Below are 22165 nucleotides of genomic sequence, written 5' to 3'. Positions count from 1 at the left end.
TCAAGGAGGTTTGTGAACTTTGTTGTCTGGTGGACTTTAATGATGTTGCCCTCAAGGGAATTTTTCGCCAATACATAATGACCATTAGAATTCATTGGAATTCAAGTCTGGTGGTCTCAAGTCAGGCAGTCTCAAGCCCAAGTCCTGTGGTCCAGGGGGTCATCCCACTGTCACTGGTGCTTCCAGTTGTGGCCACCACCATTGGTGGCGTCCATTAACCGTTAACCAAAAGCCAGAGGGTGTTTAGCCGGTGTGGGACCATGGCTGATACGTCACATGGGGAAAAAACCTTCAACTTTGAGGACAGGAGTGCAAGTTACATAATGCTGCATTTAGACCAGAGGTGTCAAACTCAGTTCCTGTAAGGCCACAGCCCTGCAGAGTTTAACTTCAAACTTAATTAAATGCACCTGATTCATTCAGACAGAAAAATGTTCCAGTGTACATCGTTTACTATGAAATGTCCAGTGTTGAACGCCTCAAATAGTTGTGGTACGTCATGTCAAAAATATGCCAGGTGCAGATATGTTGGATTGGTTTATTATAAGCAAGATGATCGTGTACAAAACCTGCTCCTGGAGTTCCACTGTCCTACAGATTTTAGCTCCGATTTGCCTCAACAGACCTGCAAGGAAGTTTCTAGTATGTCTTTAATTAGCTGGTTCAGGTGGGTTTGATTGGGGTTGGAGCTAAGCTCTGCAGGACAGTGGCCTGCCAGGAGCAGGATTGGATACCCTCTAGACCAGGGGTTCTCAACTTTGGCCTTCAAGGTTCACTTTCCCAGAGAGTTTAGCTCCAACCTTGATCAAACTCACCTGCCAGCTTACAAGTAATGCTGAAGACCTTGATTAGCTTCTTTAGGAGCTTAGCCTATTCAGTTGCATACTCATGACACATAGCAACACAAATAAAATAGTTCCTAATACATTGGATTGAAAGTAGTTTACTTTTACCTATTAAAGGGTTAGTTCATCCAAAAATGAAAATTATGTCATTAATGACTCACCCTCATGTCGCTCCAAGCCAGTAAGACCTCCGTTCATCTTTAGAACACAGTTTAAGATATTTTAGATTTAGTCCGAGAGCTTTCTGTCCCTCCATTGAAAATGTATGAACGGTATACTGTCCTTGTCCAGAAAGGAAATAAAGACATCATCAAAGAAGTCCATGTGACATCAGTGGGTTAGTTAGAATGTTTTGAAGTATAGGAAATACATTTTGGTCCAAAAATAACAAAAACTAGGACTTTATTCAGCATTGTATTCTCTTCCGGTTCTGTTGTGGATCCGCGTTCATGAGTCCGCTGACGTAAGACTCTGCTGACGTGTGTCTGGTGCGCCCGAGCTTCGTTTACAGTCTGAGGGAGACGCACGCTGGAAACAAAACAATCTTCACAAACATGTCTAAGGATTTCCACACAGAGGAAGACTTGCATTTTTTTGCCCAGCCATATTTATTTGAACCCGAATACACGGACGCACCACATACACGTCAGCAGCGTCTTACGTCATCAACGTCACTGCAGACTCATGAACGCGGATCCCCAACAGAACCGGAAGACAATAAAATGCTGAATAAAGTCATAGTTTTTGGTTAAATTTGGACCAAAATGTATTTCCGATGCTTCAAAACATTTAACTAACCCATTGATGTCACATGGACTATTTTGATGATGTCTTTATTTCCTTTCTGGACAAGGACAGTATACCGTACATACATTTTCAATGGAGGGACAAAAAGCTCTCGGACTAAATCTAAAATATCTTAAACTGTGTTCTGAAGATGAACGGAGGTCTTACGGGCTTGGAGCGACATGAGGGTGAGTCATTAATGACATCATTTTCATTTTTGGGTGAACTAACCCTTTAAGATATGGCTTCTCAAGCAACTGTATTAGTGATGTGCGAAAGGGACTTTCAATTTTTAAAAAATAACTTTTTTTTGTAATACATCTAGGTGCCAATAGTGATGCAGAGACGGCATACTTCACCTTTAAGGTTGATCTAAATAACCATCTGCCTCTAACCTTTTTTTAGTGGTGAGAATGAGAAGGTCATTGAAGAGGAACATGTATACAGGAGTACATTTGTTGCGGATGCTGAAGAGAGACCCTCTTTTGCTTAGCTCTTGTAGTTCCCCCTGTTTTTCTAAACATCGTGTTTTAGAAACAAGTGGAATGGCCTGTAAAAATCAAGAAACATAACTTATTATTGCATATTGTATCAGTTAAATCCTGCAAAGAAACAAATTAATTATGTTGGCATATTTAAATAATACATGTCTGCCTTTTATATGTAGTAAAAGAAAATGGTAACTTTCAGAAATGTCTAACAATCTGCTAGCTAAAGTTTGATTAAATGCATAGTTCACCCAAGAATGAACGTTCTGTCCAATAGTATTTTGGACGGAACTAAAAATGCATTGCTGAAAATACAATGATTAGAACAGGGTTTTTAATAGTTCTTTGATGCAGCTTAGCAATCGATTTATTTTCTGGGTCTCATGAGTTGCTATATGGCTCCTTGGAAGTTTATATATATGTGTCAATCACTCGCTTCATTTGCTCCGGGTGAATATTGTTGGTGTTACACGGCTTGAATTTCGGCATTATTTTACTCATTCTCGCAGCCAAGTATATTGGCTATATAAAACAGTATAATGGGGCCTGTGCGTCAGGTCTTAAAGAGACAGTAGCCTAATATACTGGCTGCTAAATTATGAGATAATATTAAAATATCTATATGGCAGTTTTCCCCCATGGTATCGATGTCAAATTGTGGTCAGTGAAAATGCTGAGTGGCTAGTAACTTTGGAAAACCACTAGCCACAGTGGCTGTTGAGCAAAAAAGTTAATGTCAAACCCTTTATATGTATAAAACATATTATTATTTATAGGTAGGGATGCACCAAAATAAAAATTCTGATCCGAAACCGAAGATTCTGGATGCACTTGGCCGAAAACTGAAACCGAAAATTATTTTTTTCTAAATGATTAATTTCTTATTTTAAATTAGTTTTTTTTTTTATTATTATTGTATTATTATTAGACTTTTTAATGAAATTCAATAATTTTACTGAATTAAAAAAAATACAAGCCAATAAAATATCCACACTTTTATTTAAAGAATAACACACCAAAATTGGACTGCAAATATATTTGAATTGAGTCCTCATACTATGTTGGATGTTTACAGAAAGCTGTACGGAGATTGCACAATGGGGAAAACAACATACACAAATATGACCCACAGACAAGGTATATCTTTAAAACTATTGTTTCATAACAGTCCTTTCTTCTAAATTATATTTTTAATCAACCTTCTTTAATTACTGCTCCACAGTATATCCTCCCCCCACAACCTCGAGGTCACAACCTATCTTTATAATGGTGTCTCCATGGCTGTACTGGACGTAGATCCTGCTGTTTTTAAAGGTAAGTCACAAGAGAATGTCCCAAGGCTACAACTATTTAACTGTATAGATTAGTTAGTTATAAATAAACACATTCTCCCCCCTCACTAAACTGTTAGAAGGGTTACAGGATGGCCCAAGATGAGAACAAAGACAAGATGGAGGACAGCAGGATCATTGTGCGCATGAGACAAAGAAAAAGAAGAGTAAGTGTAAATAAATATAAATCTCAGTAAAAGACTCAGCCTGGGAGAGGCTCCCATCCCAACCAATTTCATATTTTCAGTGGTTTAATTACTTTTTTCCCTCCTATTTTGCAGCTGCTGAGCAGCAGGACTGGTGTTCTCCAGACAAGAGGAAGAGGCAGCTATCTGGATGACTACAACAGTTGACCACATGTCTGAAGAGGAGGATGCTATCTTCGATGGAAAGTCAGTGTGGGTGGTACAGTTTTGTCTGCGCTGTGTGGGGTGCTACAAAAAAGACTGGAAGCAGACCAGAAGTACTTGGGAACTCATCATGCACGAGTTGGTGCAGATCGAGTCGCGGTGGAGAGCACAGAAGCTGGCCTGTGAATTATTTTAGTATTACGCATCTAAATATTATTCTATAGTATAATTTGAATATTCTGTTTTTTTTTTTATGCAGTATTATTTATATTATAAAGTATTATTTATAGATTGTATTATATATAATTCTATATAGTTTTCTATATATATACTGCATTTATATATTCTATACAATTCCATATTGTTATCTATTTATAAATTGTATTATTTATATATTGTACTATTTATATATTCTAAAGTATTTGTATATTATATTGTTTTCTATATATTATACACAGGCCTTATATATTATGTGGGGTTATATATTGTATGACTAATAGTAAAGTGTATTCTGTGCTAATGTATTTTTATTTATAGAATTTTGAATGTGTGTATATATATGTCATGTGCCCAGTGTCATTTACAAATAATAAAAATAACAAACTCAACTTTGTCTATCTGATTGTCTTGACATTATAACCATGAACACCAATGATAATAAATATTAATAATGAGTAATAATAAACCAAAATGAGGCCATAAACTGGACCAATAGTGTGGGGGTTTAGAGGAGGGACAAAGCATTGAGCAGCCAATCCTATGTAAGACCTCTGACCAATTGAAGGAGGCCACTGCCTTGTGTCCCAAACGTGTGAAATGCTAATATTCCCTTGCATTGACCCCGACAGGGGGATTATTCACCATGGTAACTGATGGCCCTTAGTGGCTCCCTGCTGTGCCCCAAACTTGGTACATATCCAGGAGTATTCGGGATTGTGTGACGGGACAGCAAACTCCCGTACACACACGTTTATTTGTGGAGTACACAGGAGTACTCAGGAGTTTTACATGCCCGATTACAGCTCTTTTCACGCAGTGACAGGTTAGAGTTTTTACACTGCCCGCAATACGTTCAATAAGTTCCAGGTGTGGTGCGTATACAGCAGTGCAGAAATCTTTTCCGCACCGAGTCTATTTTTGGTGTGCTGCATGCGCTGAATTAAAGTGACAGCGCATGGTTCGTGTTCAAATTTAACACGGATTGACATGAAAATATAGTACTCTTACCATAAATGCATTTAATTAAATTATACTGATATTTTTCAGTCATTTTCTTTTTAACTTTTAAGCCCGGGGTAATTAAAGCAAGGAAAACTACACAGTAGGCTATCTCAACAACGGGACATAATGGATGTAGCCTACTCGTCTCTTCGTGTAGGTGGAAAAACGTCTCGGTTACGTATGTAACCCTCGTTCCCTGAGTAGGGAACGGAGACGTTACGTCGGATGACGACGAATGGGGGTTTCGCTTAGAACACCTATCGACTTCGAGTATTACAAAACGAGCCAATGGCGATGAAATGCCATGGGTCTGCGGAATTTGCATAGCGTATCTCCGCCCCACCGCGTGGGTATAAAGGAGGACGCCGGCAACATGCAGGTATGTCTTCGCTGAGGAGCCGAGACTGAACTCAGGCGTCTGCCCAGCGGTACAGCGGAAGTGGCAGGGAGACGTAACGTCTCCGTTCCCTACTCAGGGAACGAGGGTTACATACGTAACCGAGACGTTCCCTTTCGTAGTCACTCCGAGTTACGTCGGATGACGACGAATGGGGGTCCCCGTGAAATCACGCCACCTTCACAGCTGTCTTCCAGTGCCCTGCGAAAGTCTGATCCCCCTGTCGTGATACTGGCACAGACGAAGGAGTCCTACTTAACACAGGAATACCAAGGTACACTGGGAAGCATATCTCAGAGGAGATATGCCGCAGCATGCCTACCCGTAGGGAGGACTTAAGATACACATATGGCCGGAGGGCTACATATGGAGGAACACTGAAGTGACCAGCCCGAGGGGTGGCAACTTTCAACTCCAGGAGGGCAAGATGGCTTGCCAAGGGAAAGACACATGCTCAAGGAGGCTTACAGTGGAAATGCACATGTGGGGGTTACTCAGGGAGGAACCATGCACACGGAGGCACCTAGCCGACGCCCAGGCAATAGACACTGGCGCCAGCGTCAACAGTGCAGGAGGAACTCAGGGCTTCAAAGAGGAAGGCTCACCTGAGGAATAATCGCACGTATCCAGTCCATGGAGTGGAATGGCGAGCAAGCGAAGACACCTGAGCGGGTCCGGTACACAGGCTCCACTCGGAGATTATAGAATCTGGCGAATGTGTTGGGTGTCGCCCAGCCTGCAGCTCTACAAATGTCTGCCAGCGAGGCGCCATGTGCTAGAGCCCAAGAGGAAGCCACACTCCGAGTGGAGTGGGCTGTCACACCAAGGGGGCACGGTCGGCCTTGCTGTTGGTAAGCCAAAGCAATGGCGTCCACTATCCAGTGAGACAACCTCTGCTTTGAGAGAGCCTTTCCCTTCAGTCTCCCACCATAACAGACAAAGAGCTGGTCTGAGGTCCTGAAACACTGCGTTCTGTCTACGTAAGCGCGGAGAGCGCGTACTGGACAGAGCAGTGCCAAGGCTGGGTCTGCCTCCTCCCGGGGCAGCGCTTGCAGGTCCACCACCTGGTCCCGGAAGGGAGTGGTGGGAACCTTGGGCACATATCCAGGCCGGGGTCTCAGGATCACGTGAGAGTGACCGGGCCCGAATTCCAGGCACGCTTCGTCAACGGAGAATGCGTGCAGGTCCCCTACCCTCTTGATGGAGGCCAATGCAACCAGGAGCGCTGTCTTCATAGACAGGAACTTAAGCTCAACTGGTTGCAGAGGCTCAAAGGGAGCCCTCTGCAGGGCATTTAAGACCACTGAGAGGTCCCAAGAGGGAACGAGAGGAGGGCGAGGAGTTCTCCTGGACTTCTCCGGGACAATCAGGTAGGGACTGTTAACCCGGACCTCATCTCGGCTGGAGGGACAGTCTCAATCGCACCCCTCGCCAGTAGGGAGCAACCTCCGCTCTCATGATAGGGGCATAGCCACCGACGAAAGTGGAGCGGACTCCCGTGAAGCCGGGAGGAGACCGTGCGAACTGAATCGCATAGCCGAGCCGATGGTTCGCACGACCCAGCGGAACAGAGGGAGCTCTAGTGCAGGCTGCCAACTGTGCCAGCAGAGTGAAGAACCACAGACGTCCCCCCGGTGGTGCAGCGAAGCGGAAATGACCAGCCCAGACGAGGGCGGCATAGCGGCCCGGTGTGGGGGCAAGGTCATAACCGCACCCTGACAGAGGAGGCCAGGGAAGGACCAGCGTTCCACGGGGGCCTGCTCTGTCAGGGGTCTGGCGACAGAGGGGGACAGGGGCGAAACGGTCCGTGGACGGCACGCCGTGTCAACCACCTCTGGGGCAGAGGGGGAAGAGGAGAGCACGGCTTGTGGGCGGCGTTCTGTGTCGTCCGAGAACTCTGTATGCTCAGAGAGGAGAGAGTCAGTTCTTCCTGAATAAGGATTATTCCCCAGCCCTCCACCGGGGAAAGGAGTGGCCCTGCTACCAACTCCTGGAAAGAACTGAGTCTCATCTCTGAGCAGCCCATCTCAAAAGTGCCGCTTAACCCGGCGTTTAGCGGGGTGCCGGGCTGGAGAGGGCTGTGGCATCCCCCTACGGTCTTCCAGAGCCAGGCCCGGGTGAACGGGCGGGGTTGGAACCGTGGGAGGGAGCCTTCGGCGGTGGGCAGACTGAGGGATCTGAGCGGACGGCGGGGCCGTCGGGCAGAATAACCTCAATCTGCTCACGGGCGGTTGAGAACTGTGGGCAGAAGCACTCAACCGCACCGCCGAAGAGGCCGACCTGGGAGATGGGGGTGTCGAGCAGACGGGTCCGCCCGACATCTTGCACATCAGACCGGTCAGCCCCAAACTGGTGAACATCACCTGACTCCGAGAGCGTACGGCCACTTTCGTCGCTCGGAGAGCAAGGTCAGTGGCGGCGCGCAGCTCACTGAAGAGCCTCGGGTCAGTCCCGCCCTCCTGCATGTCCATGAGCGTCTGGGTCAGGTAGACCAGCAGAACGGTCATGGGATGCAGTGAGGCAGCTGCCTGTCCTGTGGCACTATAGGATTTCGCCACAGATTACTGTGACGAAAAGAACTATAGGCTTGGACGGGTGCTTAGGATTGCGCCGGGAAGCACTCTGAGGACACAGTAGCATGGCAACAGAGCGTTCAACCGGGGGAACCCCAGTGTACCCATGGGCAGCGGCCCCTGAGGGGAGGAAAGGCGGATGAGACCAACGAGAGGACCCGTGAACTCATCATGCACGTCCGGGAGGAAAGATATTGGGGTTTGCCGTGGACGCGTCGGCGGCCTCACCCAAAAACCAATCGTCCCGGGAAAGCATGGCCATCATCTCCGGATCAGACTCAGGCACAGCCGTATGCACACCAAAGGGTGGCAGCTGTGAAGAGTCGTCATTTCCAGAAGAATCAAGCCCACCTAGTGATGCTGCTACAGACATAGCATCATCCTCTGTAGCTTCAAATGAAAACACACGGGCCACCCGAGGGTAGACTCGTGGAATCATCAGTTCGCTAGCGGGCACCGTCATTAAAGAGGGGGGGCTGGGGCGTGGACACAGAGTCGGCGCCTTGTTCCAGACCAACACCCTCAGGTCACCCTGTCCACCAGCCGAAGATCGGGTAGTGGATGAGGGGACTCTCACTCTTGCGAGTTCACCGAGTCTCGACCTATATATGACGCGATGATCACGTTCCCAGAGAGAACATGAGTCATCCACGAGCGCTGTTCAAGCATGATCAAAGCCCAAACACACTAGACAGCGCTCGTGCCCATCAGAGTCCGATACCAGTCCGCTGCAACCAGAAATGCACGGGCGAGCCGTCTTTAAAAAGCTCTTTTATGAGAGGAGAAAATAACTCCGCGATGTTGAAGCGCACAGGGAGACACACACACACTGGCAGATCACTGCACAGATCAGCAGGCACTGTGAGCTCGCTGCAGATCGCCGTCACACCAACACCGGAGAGAGAAGCTCGTCTCATAGAGCGAAGTCAGAGATGATTGTGGAGTGAAGAAATATTCTTGGCTCCGAAGCGAAAACATACCTGCATGTTGCCGGCGTCCTCCTTTATACCCACGCGGTGGGGCGGAGATACGCTATGCAAATTCCGCAGACCCATGGCATTTCATCGCCATTGGCTCGTTTTGTAATACTCGAAGTCGATAGGTGTTCTAAGCGAAACCCCCATTCGTCGTCATCCGACGTAACTCGGAGTGACTACGAAAGGGAACAAGTTCTTTGTGATCCCCAATATTTCTTGTAAAAAAATATTTAAAAGAAAAGGTATGAGAGAGCTGTTTTTGTGAATTGTCGGTTTAATTTAAAATGTTTGTGATGTTAACATAAGGCCTACATGTTTAAATGTTTTGCCACTTGCTTGAGCAAATTTATAAGTCTATATAGAAGTAATGCATTGAATAATACATTTTTTAAGTGTATTGAGTTTAAACTTGAATATGTCTGTGAAACAGAGTAGCCCTATAACTACTGTTTACAAATAGAATTGCAATGTTGAAACTTTTTTATATTATTTTATAAAAGATGCTGATAATAAAAATAGTGATTTGAAATAAAAAATAGAGAATAAATGTTTTGTTTGTGGTAAAGCCGTAGATCAGTTGCACACTGCAAACGCACCATATGTGAAAGCAAAATAGCGCTTGCTGCTCCTGCGCCGCATACGCACCGCAATACGCACTGCACACGGAGTATGTGTGAAACAGGCATCAGAATGTTCTTGGCCACCTGTACGGCCCTCTTCTCGTGGCCATTGCTCTGTGGGAAGTGTGGACTCGAAGTAACATGAACAAAGTTGCATTCAGAACTGAAGTCTCCGAATTCTTTACAAGAAAACTGTGGGCCATTGTCACTTCTCAACTCGCATGCGATCCTGAAATTGGCAAAGGTGGCTTTGAGTTTTCCAATCATTTGGCTGGTAGAGAGAGAAGGAAGTGACAGGATCTGGATCTGATATTACCAGGTAATGGCATTTATTGTGTTCACACAGGCCAATGGCTGTTTTCTCACAGGGCCTACAGGGTAATTCACTTGGACGACGGTTCCTTTCATTGTGCTGCCCTTGTTCGACTCAGTGTGAGCCCTCCTGCACATGCGGTTTGAAGTCCAGTGATATGTTAGGCCACCAAACTGCCTAATCAGCGCTTTTACTACACGTATGTAGGCCTTGATGAGCATCATCGGTTCTATCCATGATTTCCTTCCTCATACAGGTAGGAATAACTTTATGTTTGCCTTTCACGACTAAGGCTTGGAACTCAAACAGCCCTCCTCTCACAATAAAATTCTCTTGGATGGCCTCACGTGTGCTTGCTACTCTGGCCAGCCATTTCTAACCTACCAGAGGACTAGGGATGTGCATCTCCATAGCTGAGGCTGATGCGATACGCATCTCGATGCATAGCCAACGATACGATACATTAAAGATACATATAAGCAGCTACCGATGCGAAGCAATACGATTCACTACAATTACGATGCGGTGCAATCCGATTTCAATCCGATTCGACACGATGTGATTCAATGTAATGCGATGCGATGGAAAAAAATATGATGCTATGCAATTCAATATGGTATAGATAGTTAACTTTTATTTCTTTTATTCAGACATACAGCAAATCATAAAGTAGCTTAAGTAGGCTACCATCTGACTTTTAACGCACGGCTCTTTCATCTTTTTTCACAAAACCAAAAGATTAAATAAAAGCAGGTGCTGTTTTAACATAAATGTATATTCAAATACAATATTCAAATGTAATATATATATATATATATATATATATATATATATATATATATATATATATGAAAAAATTATTATTGGCAGTCACATGCTGCTGTAAACCAGATTCATTTAAATGTCTTAGGCCTAGGCTATTTTAAGGTTTAAAGGTAGGTGACTCAGGACACCCCTCGCACTCCGTAGTGTTGTGATATGTCATATTCACGTAGCAGCTGCAGCAGTGGTGATGAGAGAATGCGCTTGAGCAACAGTTCAGAAAGGAGAAATCAATCTAGTCAAACTGGACGGGTGAATGAGGCGAAATCGCGTCCATCGCGCCGCGCTAAATGCGCCTATTCAGACATACGTTTAACGCATGGCTCTTTAATCTTTTTTTTCCACAAAACCACAAGATTAAATAAAAGCAGGTTCTGTTTTAACATAATAAACAGCAGAACTTCCAGACCCGCGTCAACACAACTTTCTAAATAGTAAAAGTAGCCTATAGCGCATTTACTAATAATTACATATGAATAAATCGCTTTTTATCGATGCAGATATGTTTGAAACGATGCATCGCGATACAGATGCCAACTTGTATCCGATGCACACTTATTTAAATCGATGCATCGATGCGAATGGGTGAATCTTACCATCCCTACAGAGGACTGACTGCAGCTGGCTGTCTGATTCTGTGTTCATCCTGATCAGCTCAATATTCTGTGACATTGCAGGGAGGTTATTGACTACAGAAGTAATGTACGCAGTTACCTCATTGTGGCTGTCCGTGCTATCCATAGTGTGGTCTGGGCCCATTAATCTCATTACGAGCCTCTGGCACCTGAGTGGAACATTATAATGGTCTGTACTGTTGATGAGTGGGAAAAGAGGGGTTTGTGATCTGATATTAATCTGAAGCTTTCTAGCCCATACAGATATTTCTCAAACCGTTCGCAGGCCCAGACCCCCGCCAAACCCTCGTTCTCTATTTGTGCATACCTCGTTTCAACATTACGTAGGCGCCTTGAACAGAATGCCACTGGTCTCCTCTCACCATCATATTTTTGAAACAGGATGCCTCCCACTACGTAGCTGCTTGCATCTGCAGAAACTGTTGTGGGTCTGCTGGCATCATAAACAGTGAGGACAGGAGTGCACATCATGGCATATTTTTACTCTCTGAAAGGCTCTTGGCTCTTGGCTCTTGGCTTGGACCCCAGTTCCACACCACTTTGGTTTTCAGGAGGTCATACAGAGGTTGTCCAGCAGTGACTAAGTTAGGAATGTATTTCCCTAAGTATTTTACTATTCCTAGGAACCGTTTGAGTTCATGTGCGTTCTGGGGTACTGGAAAGTTAACGATACTTTTCACTTTTACAGGGTCCGACCTCACCCCCCTGAGAATCGATGATGTAGCCCAAGAAGCAAATTTGATTTTGTTTGAACCTGCATTTTTGTTTGTTCAATTTTAGTTTGGCCGATTCCATGACTTTGAGTACTTTGAGTCGTTTATCATGTTCTTTTTCTGTTTCTGGCATGAAGGTCTGACACTGAGGGACCAGTAGGAATAGTACTGTATAGTATCACTCGGGCGTCTAGATAGTGAATCTGCATTTGTGTGCTGTACGCCATTCCTGTGTTTTATGACCCAATTGTACACTTCAAGCTCCAATACCCAACGTGCCCTAGACTTTGGGTCATTGGATCTCGATCAATAGGCATTTTCTTTAACCCTAACAAGGGGCCATTAGTAAGGCCCATTGGCATGACCCTAAATTTATAGAGGGAATCTCCCGTAGTAAAGGCAGTTTTTTACTAGCATCATACATTTGAGTCTGCCAATAGCCAATTGACAAATCTAGAGTGCTAAACAAGGTGGCTCCAGAAAGGGCATCTAAACTGTCATCCGCACGTGGTAGTGGATGTGTATCTTTGATGGTAATCGAGTTCAACCGCCTATAATCAATACAAAATCTGTAAGACCCATCCTTCTTATGAACAAGTATCACTGGGGAGCCCCATGGGCTATGACTAAGCTCAATTAAGTCAGCATCAAGGAGTTTCTGTACTTGTTTGTGGATTTCCTCTCGTAGAATAGGAGATATACGGTATGCTCTCTGACGCACAGGGGATGTTGAGGATGTGTGTATGCTATGCTTAAATCAGTTCTACCTAGATCAGTAGAATAAGTACTAAAGACATCGCAGTTCTCTTGTAGGAGAGAGTTAACTACTTCTAACTCATTGGGAGTAAGAGTGTCTGTACCCATGTGAATATCAGGTAATTGGCATGAAGGGCTTGGCAGGCTAACCTGAGCTACAAGTCCGTCCACAGGCTTATAAAAGTCAGACAGCATGTCATGCACAGTGTAGAACTGACCTAAATGGGTCTGTTCGGGCAACTCAATGTCCTGATGTGTAGGATTAAGCAGATGAACTACTGTGAGCCCATTTTCGACATTAGAGAAGCTACGAGCAACAGCTAAATCTTTGTCAAAGGTCACATGTGTTCCAGAATACCTTGAAAACCATGGAGCTGACTTCCTGTTTCTGAGGTACATGCTACAGAGGCAGGAACAGCAATCTCTGTTAAAAGGGGGACTAAGACCTGTGAGAGCAGGAACACATTACAGCAAAAAGGCAGTGCTTGGGAGGAACTGAGAAGATAAATTTTGTCATTATTGAACATGAAAGTACCAGAGGCTGTGTCAATTAAGGCACCATACACTTTGAAAAAGTCCCACCCAAGAAGTACGTCCTGTCTGGAGTCTCTTATGACATGCATGTTAATGCTGAATATGTGTGTACCCAGACGTAATGTAACAGATAATGAGCCTAAAATGTCTAACTGTTGCCCTGTCAATGTGTGTGCCACCTGGAAACTTTTCAGTAAGGGGCGATGTTTCAGTGCAGGGATGCACTGACGTAAGCCCTCACTGATGAGTGACAAACCAGCGCCCGTGTCAAGGAAAACACTGACTTCTTGGTCCTCGACGAGGCCTTTTATGTTTGGTGCCCAGACTGTGGTGTCCACAGATGTGACTGCATTTCTGAAATGGGCTGCTGATGGTTGAACTAAAGTTTGTCCCTCATCCCAAGCTACCACTCGTTTCCCGAAAGCTGATGTTCGACGAAGTGTACATGGAGTGAATGGGGTCGTTGTGGACTTGGAGAGTAATGTCTGTAATATTGCTCATCCCTCCGCCGATCTCAGTTCTCGCTTGGGCTACTATCATCCTTCAGTTGATGCCAGTCTTCCTCTGAAGTAGGGCTCATCAGATGTGGAGAAATGTTGATAATGAGAAGATGGCATACAGTGATTGTCTTTAGCTCTGTCAAGTGAAGGTGATCTGATGATAGTTGAAGTGACGATCAGGAGATGAGACAGCACTGGTGTGATGAGACTTATGCTGTGTCAGCATAGTCAAAACAGACTGAAGTTTGTTTACTTTCAGATGAAGGTCACTGAGCTGCGCTGCGAGCATATTGGCAGACTCAGTTGTGAGGCTGTGTACAACGGCAGGTTGAGGGGCAGAGGATGTCGGCAGTGAAAAAGGCTCAGTGACTGTGGAATGTGCCCTTTCACACTGACCAGCTACTTTAATCGCATCCTCAAGTATAGTTACACCAAACTCATACAGCTTAGTTTGCAATGAAAGTTCAAGTCAAGCTATAAAGCGTCGCAAAATTACACCTTTGATGGCAGATTCTCCATAATCACCGGAAAAGCCTGGTGAACAAGGCGGGTCAATTTAGCAGCATACACTTCCAATGGCTCGTTACTCCGACGTGGTCTGGCATTTAAGTATGTTTGAAAAGTTTTCAGTAGCTGTTTGTGGTCAAAACTGCAGCAAATTTGTTACACATACTGTCATAATCAGCTTTTATGTCATCCGACAAACTATCCCAGTAACTGAATCCTAGCACCTGCCAATCTTGAAGGCAGTACTTTGGCAAGCTGAGGTTTGTCCATACCTGAGGTCTTAAAGCATACTTGAAAACGACGAGCCCATTGAGAAAAGCTTTCGTTGCCATCCCCAGTGAAGTCTGGAGTTAAACAGCTCTGAAGTGCACTTGTGGGGTTGTTACATTGTCTTCTGCCATGTTTGAAAAGAAGGATGCCAATGCAGTTGTACCAACCAGTTAAGTCCAGCAAAGACTTTTATTGATAAAGATTGTCTGCAAGTTAGACTTATACTGTGACTTTTGTAGTGAGGATGTATATATATATATATATATATATATATATATATATATATATATATATATATATATATATATACAGGTGCTGGTCATATAATTAGAATATCATCAAAAAGTGAAATTTGGATATTGTATTCATTCATTACACACATACTGATATATTTCATATTTATTTTTATAAGTGTTCATTTCTTTTAATTTTGATGATTATAACTGACAACTAAAACCTCAAAATCAGTATCTCATTTTCTCAAAGGTATCAGTATCTCAAAAGGTTCAATATTGAAGACACCTGATGCCACACTCTAATCAGCCAATTAACTCAAAACACCTGCAAAGCCCTTTAAATGGTATCTCAGTCTAGTTCTGAAGGCTACACAATCATGGGGAAGACTACTGACTTGACAGCTGTCCAAAAGACAACCATTGACACAAAAGGTCATTGCTAAATAGGCTGGCTGTTCACAGAGCTCTGTGTCCAAGAACATTAATAGAGAAGCGAATGGGAGGAAAAGATGTGGTAGAAAAAAGTATACAAGCAATAGGGATAACCGCACCCTGGAGAGGATTGTGTAACAAAACCCATTCAAAAATGTGGGGGAGATTCACAAAGAGTAGACTGCAGCTGGAGTCAGTGCTTCAAGAACCACCACGCACAGACGTATGCAAGACATTGGTTTCAGCTGTCACATTCCTTGTGTTAAGCCACCCTTGAACAAGACACAGCGTCAGAAGCGTCTCGCCTGGGCTAAAGACAAAAAGGACTGGACTGCTGCTGAGTGGTCCAAAGTTATGTTCTCTGATGAAAGTAAATTTTCCTCTTCCTTTGAGAATCAAGCTCCCAGAGTCTGGAGGAAGAGTGGAGAGGCACAGAATCCACGTTGCTTGAAGTCCAGTGTAAAGTTTCCACAGTCAGTGATGGTTTGGGGTGCCATGTCACCTGCTGGTGTTGGTCCACTGTGTTTTCTGAGGTCCAAGGTCAACGCAGCCATCTACCAGGAAGTTTTAGAGCACTTCATGCTTCCTACGCTGACCAACTTTATGGAGATGCAGATTTTATTTTCCAACAGGACTTGGCACCTGCACACAGTGCCAAAGCTACCAGTACGTGGTTTAGGGACCATGGTATCCCTGTTCTTAATTGGCCAGCAAACTCGCCTGACCTTAACCCTATAGAAAATCTATGGGGTATTGTGAAGAGGAAGATGCGATAAGCCAGACCCAACAATACAGAAGAGCTGAAGGCCCCTATCAGAGCAACCTGGGCTCTCATAACACCTGAGCAGTGCCACAGACTGATCGACTCCATGCCACACCACATTGCTGCAATAATTCAGGCAAAAGGAGCCCCAACTAAGTATTGAGTGCTGTACATGCTCATACTTTTCATGTTCATACTTTTCAGTTAGCCAACATTTCTTTTTTTGTATTGGTCTTAAGTAATATTAAAATTTTCGGAGATACTGAATTTGGGATTTTCATTAGTTTTAGTTTTAATCATCACAATTAAATGAAATAAACATTTGAAATATATCAGTCTGTGTGTAATGAATGAATATCATATCCAAATTTCACTTTTTGAATGGAATTACGGAAATAAATCAACTTTTTGATGATATTCTAATTATATGACCAGCAACTGTATATAAAAAAAAAATAGACACGTAAAATAAGTCTATTTTTTTTAGAAGTCTTATTTGCAGTGCTTTCTCCTTTTACTCTCGGCTATGTGCAGTTGCCAAAGTCTGCCAAAGGAGGGAAACGCGCGCACGTTTCAGAAAAAGTGAGCGTTGTCAAATCCTGGCAATGAGCCAACTTCTAACTGTCGAGATCGAAGACTGTAAAAAAGATGGACGACACCCCTTCGCTCTCTTCCATTGGTGAGAAGTGAAGCCGCCATTGTCCCGATATGGCGCTGACATCTTGGGACTTGAGTCTGCGCAGTTGCGATTTCGGGACCAGACATGCGCAGTAATGAGCAGGAAGTAAAGCCGCGAAATCAACGTCCCACCCTCACTCTTGCTGGATCAATCACAAGCACACGCCTCTGCTGCAGAACAACCCATTATGTCGGTGTGAAATAATTAATTATAGAAATTTAGATTAATTTAAAATTAATTTATCAGTCCTCCAAAGGTCCCGAAAAAAAGTCAGTTGTTGCTTCAGTGACTACTCCGCTGAGAGAACCTGTCAATCACAGCTGTCAATCATGACGCCACAGCGCCGTTTTTAAAGCATTAAAAAACTTTAAAAAAAAACAACTTATTTTAAAAACAAACACTTGAAATTACATCGGTGTGATAAAAACTACAATAAATGACAGAAACTATCTTTGGAAAAAAGATACGTGAAGTGTAATTTATTTGTTTAGTTGGTCTCACGTCCCATTAAATAAAATGGGGAGGTGAGATTTATGAGCTATACTAGGACCGACCACCAGGGGGCGATTGAGATGTTTTGGCTTCACTTTTCAGGGCTTGTGCGGCACGCTTGGTCGAGATGCAGGCGTCTTCTTTTACTAATGAATTTTACGAAATAAACAAATAACTGTACTCATACGATGGTTAAAACAATAAAACAGCTCTAAAGTTATAACTATAGTCCGTCTGAATACCGTCCATGCAAATGAAAACGTTACAAGTTAAGCAAAACGTGTTCCAGTCTGATTTAACCCACTAGTACAACTGATCCAGCCTCTATGATGAAAGGACAGCCAATAAGATATATTTTTAGTTTCGTCTCCATACCCGTCCAACAGCAACTTCTCCAAAGAGGCCGGAGACAATCACCGCTGCCACCAATAAATATGTAAGGCGTGGGGTTTAGCTGTCCGTGGATTGGTTTCAATAAAGACGATGGACTTGAAATATTGACCGCTATTAACTTTTTATTGAGCAGAGTCCTAGGGGAGCATAGCAATACAACACTCCTCGCTCACACACTCTCTACTCCTCCCCTTTTTGCACTCCCGCTTCTCATTACATCATCCTCTCTCTGAGGATTCAACACCAAAATAAAAGTCCTTAACAAAAATATGTAAAAATAAAATACAATGAATATTAAACAAAAGAAACTTCACACTAGTATGAGTGTTTACACTAAAATAATGAATATTATAATGTTTAGACCGGTCTATGAAATACTGTGTTAATGGATATCTGTTCAAACGTAGATGTTTTATAATGTGCTAACAATAATGTTTCGAGGACTGACTCGATCGCTTCAGTAAATGGTCTTTGCGAGTGCTGTGAATTTGAAAAGCAAACCGCGCCAAACATTAGGAACTGTTTTTACTCCAATCTCGTTTCATAATGACTGAAAACATTTGATAATCCATATTTTTTCTCTAGTGTAGTGTACAGACGTGTTCCTCTCGTACACGAACATGGTAAAATGAAACAGCAAACTCCTTGGAAATGAAAGGTATGTTAAATGGTAACTGTTTTAGGAATGGCACTAAGGTGTGTGAATGTTTAAGTCTCTCTCTTTAGATCATTGTGCTCAATAATGTGCCTTTTTGACCTTCGTTGTGTATCTTTGGATTATGTTGTATCCAAACAATCAAAAAGCCATTCTAAACTCCTCATTCTTTGTTCCGGTTTCCTCAGAGTCCCACCTGATAGGGCCATTATGGGAGGGTCTTTGTCTTCCCAGGTGTGAACACATTGATATTCATGATGATTCATGCCCTCCTCGTATAAAGCTTTCTTACACAAAACATATCTTACAAATTTTAAATCTATATATTGTTTTATGTGAATGTGTGGGCAGGATGATTTTAGTTCTCTTACGAGAGGTTCTCTCGTATTGCGTAAGTTTAGCTTACGCTACGGGAAAGATTCATCTTCTCGAGATACTGAAGCCAAAAAATTATCCTTAATTTTGTATACCTTGTCAACGCAGTGCAGCAGCTAGCAGACCTAGAGCAGGCCATCTCACGTGCTCATTGACTGCCCTGCGGGCAACTGCTGCAGCCTACCAGTGAGCCCGGCGTGACGTCATGCCCAATGAAGGGCGCCCGCGCCTTTATAGCGTCACAGCCCGCCAGATAGGCGTGGCTTAGCGTATAAAATAGGGGCTGTAGGCTGAATTCTCTGATTTTTCGACTCTTCAGCGAGCTCTTCGCATCGCTGGATTTGAGAGAAGCCACCGCCGCCGTCGAACAGCGAACAGCCAGCCTAGGACAGCGCTGAGGAAGCCGGCCGTCTTCGCCACCTTCAGCCATCCGTGCGAGCTACGCTATCCGGCGCCGGAGACCGCCACCTGATCTGCGCTCTCTGCCTGGGCCTGGAACACGCAGAGCTCGCCCTCGCGTCAGGGGGCTGCGAGCTCTGTGAGGAGCTTCCGCTGTCGACCCTGCGGGCTCGACTCGAAGTTTTCAACACCACAGCAGTCACTCCGCCCCCTGTGGGACCGCGCAGAAAGAAGCGCCGTTCCCTGAGACAGCCGGAACCTGTGGCCACAGCGACGCGCTCGCCGGAGAACCTCCCTCGAGCCTCGCTCTCACCTTCCCCACCTCTCCTCACCGACGCGCAGCTGCCGCTTGCGAGCCTCACTGCCGTCGCTTCGGAGGATGAGTCCGAGGTACACGTCACAAGAGACTGCTGCTCTATCCTGGCATCAGACAGCGAGGAATGGTCGCTTCACTCCGCCTCCTCGTCAATCCAGGAATCCACCCGTACCCGTGCTGGAGCTGACGCGGAACTTATGCGCCTGCTGACGCAAGCTGTTGACCGTCTCGGGCTCGAGTGGTCGCTGCCGAAGGAACCCGCGCCGAACAGGCTCGACGGCTGCTTCCTTCAAAGTCGCCGCCGCGCAGTTTCAGAAACTAGGCCCGCTCCATTCCTGCCGGAACTTCATGCGGAGCTGAAGAAGTCATGGAATACACCGTTTTCTGCTAGACTTCAGTCACAGGCCTCCGCGTCGCTCTCCCGAGTGGACGGCGCCGCCGAGAAAGGGTACACAGCGATTCCCCCTGTGGAAGAGGCGGTCGCAGTGCACCTTTGCCCGCCCTCCGCGAGATGGCGGTCACGGTCAGCCCTCCCGTCTAAAGCCTGCAGAGCCACTTCCGCCTTGGTCGGCCGCGCTTATGCCGCCTCCGGCCAGGCCGCGTCTGCTCTACACTCGATGGCTGTGCTTCAGATCCTGTAAGCCGACCTCCTCCGTGAATGGGATGAGAAGGGCCGGGACCCAGCTGCGGTTACGGATTTGAGAAGCGCGACGGATCTCTCTCTCTCCGCGCCACCAAAGCCGCAGCCCAAGCCATCGGACAAGCCATGGCCGCGTTAACCGTGACGGAGAGGTACCTCTGGTTAACGCTTACGGATATGAGGGAAACTGAGCGAGCCACCTTTCTGAACGCGCCGCTTTCCCCCACTGGTCTCTTCGGCCCAGCGGTGAACGGGATTGTTGACCGCTTCTCTGTGGTGCAAAAGACCACGCAGGCCATGAACCTCTTCATGCCGCGGCGCTCCAGTTCCGCCACAGGCCGCTCTCGCGAGAGACAAAGCCAGCCTCCTGTGCGAACCAGCGTCCAGCGTCCAGCACAGCCTCAGCCTTCGCAGCGACGTCAGGGCGGCCGCCCTAGATCGCGCTCAGACAGCCGTCACAGACCGCCGCCCTCCAGAGGGCCTTGGCAAAGAATCCCGCTGAAGTCCGAGCACGCGAAGCCCTCCTAACAGCGAGAGAGAAAAGACACGCGTGTCCCGCAGCGGCCGGACCGCCGTCAAAGTTCATTTCCCTGTCAGTCCCCTTCGAACAGGCTACTGCAGTGGTTCAACTAGCAGCCAACGAGCCGGTTTATTCACCCTCTCGCCTGCACACAAACGCCGTTTTCACGGCGACCCAGAGAAATCTCAAAAAGAGTATAATGTCTGTTCCGGCTCACGCCGTCAGTGTTTTAAGTGTAGTGAATGTGCCCACGCCCCAGTGTTCACCCCTACACATAAGCACTCCAAATCCCGTGTCACTCACAGAGCACACTCTCATAAAGCGCAGAAAAGCCGCTCGAGGGTTGAATGTAAGAAATGTGTCCACAGGTCTGTGCCCACTATCTGCCCGCTCTGTTACACGATCAAAGAAGCAGGTTATGAACGTAAGTCTCGTGCCCGCCAGAGAGCGCTCACGCTTGCTAACACAAACCTCCCCCCGGGCCCCGCCTGCGCGTTTAAGTGTTAGCACAAAACACAGGGCGTTAATAAAGCGCTCCCCATCTATTATGATCGAGGCGTCAGATACAGTTGTAAGTCTCGTGCCCGCGTGCGCGCGCTCACGCTTACAGAGAGCTCTTCCACCCAGAGCGCTGCTCGCGCGTCAAAGTGTGGTAAAAGTATGTTCCCCATCCCTTATGATCGGGACATCTCACATAAGTCAGCCGGTTTCGGCTGTCAGCGAGCGGCCATGCGCACGCTCTCGGCTCCGGTTCAGTTTCACAAGCCCGCAAATGGCGGCGGACTGAACCCGGAGGCCATTCGCCCCCTAGCGGCTCACATAGCTGCGTGGGAAACTATCCCAGGGATTTCAGAATGGGTGTTGAGCACAATAAAGCAGGGCTATACACTTCAATTCATTCGCCGTCCCCCGCGCTTTCAAGCCCGGACCGCGACGATAGTGAATGCGGAAGTAGCACACCTACTTCACGCAGAAATAGCAAAGCTGCTGTGCAAAGGGGCTATAGAAAAGGTACCGCCTTCTCTGAGCGAGTCAGGCTTTTACAGCCGATATTTTCTCGTACCCAAGAAGGACGGAGCCTTCAGACCTATCCTAGATCTGAGATATTTGAACAAAGTGCTTGCAAAAAGACCATTCAAAATGCTTACGACCAGGAAAATCCTCGCGCACGTTCGCCCGAGGGACTGGTTTATTTCTGTAGATCTGAAGGATGCCTATTTTCAGATTCAGATAGTACCCCGTCACAGGCAATTTTTGAGATTCGCCTTCGACGGTCAGGCATATCAATACACCGTCCTGCCGTTCGGCCTGTCCCTGGCACCCCGGACATTTACAAAGTGCATGGACGCGGCGCTCGCCCCCCTGAGAAGTCAGGGGCTGCGCATAATGAACTATCTGGACGATTGGCTGATATTGGCACAGTCAGAGACAGAACTACTATCTCACAGAACAGTGCTTCTCAGTCATCTGGAAAGCTTGGGTCTCACGGTCAACTGGACCAAGAGCTCATTACTGCCCAGCCAGTCAATTTTTAGGAATAGAACTGGACTCGGTGACCATGACGGCTCGTTTATCGACACAGCGCGCGCGCGCCGTGTTCGCCACCTAGCGGCATCTTTCCAGAAGG

General features: G+C 45.8%; 1 protein-coding gene across 2 annotated transcripts in view; it reads right to left on the bottom strand.

Annotated features, from left to right (window-relative positions):
- arhgef15a (Rho guanine nucleotide exchange factor (GEF) 15) overlaps positions 1 to 22165 on the bottom strand; it is a 61659-nt gene that overhangs the window by 15076 nt on the left and 24418 nt on the right. For both annotated transcript variants that reach the window (XM_077206338.1, XM_077206340.1), the window contains one exon: positions 2027 to 2181. In XM_077206338.1, the coding sequence (XP_077062453.1) occupies positions 2027 to 2181 (155 nt within the window). The remainder of the gene's footprint in view (positions 1 to 2026; positions 2182 to 22165) is intronic.

Source organism: Siphateles boraxobius, unplaced genomic scaffold, assembly GCF_051911475.1.
Source record: "Siphateles boraxobius isolate OS27281-9 unplaced genomic scaffold, OSU_SipBor_1 56, whole genome shotgun sequence".
NCBI classification, from domain to species: domain Eukaryota; kingdom Metazoa; phylum Chordata; class Actinopteri; order Cypriniformes; family Leuciscidae; genus Siphateles; species Siphateles boraxobius.
This window is presented reverse-complemented; position numbering and strand designations above follow the sequence as displayed.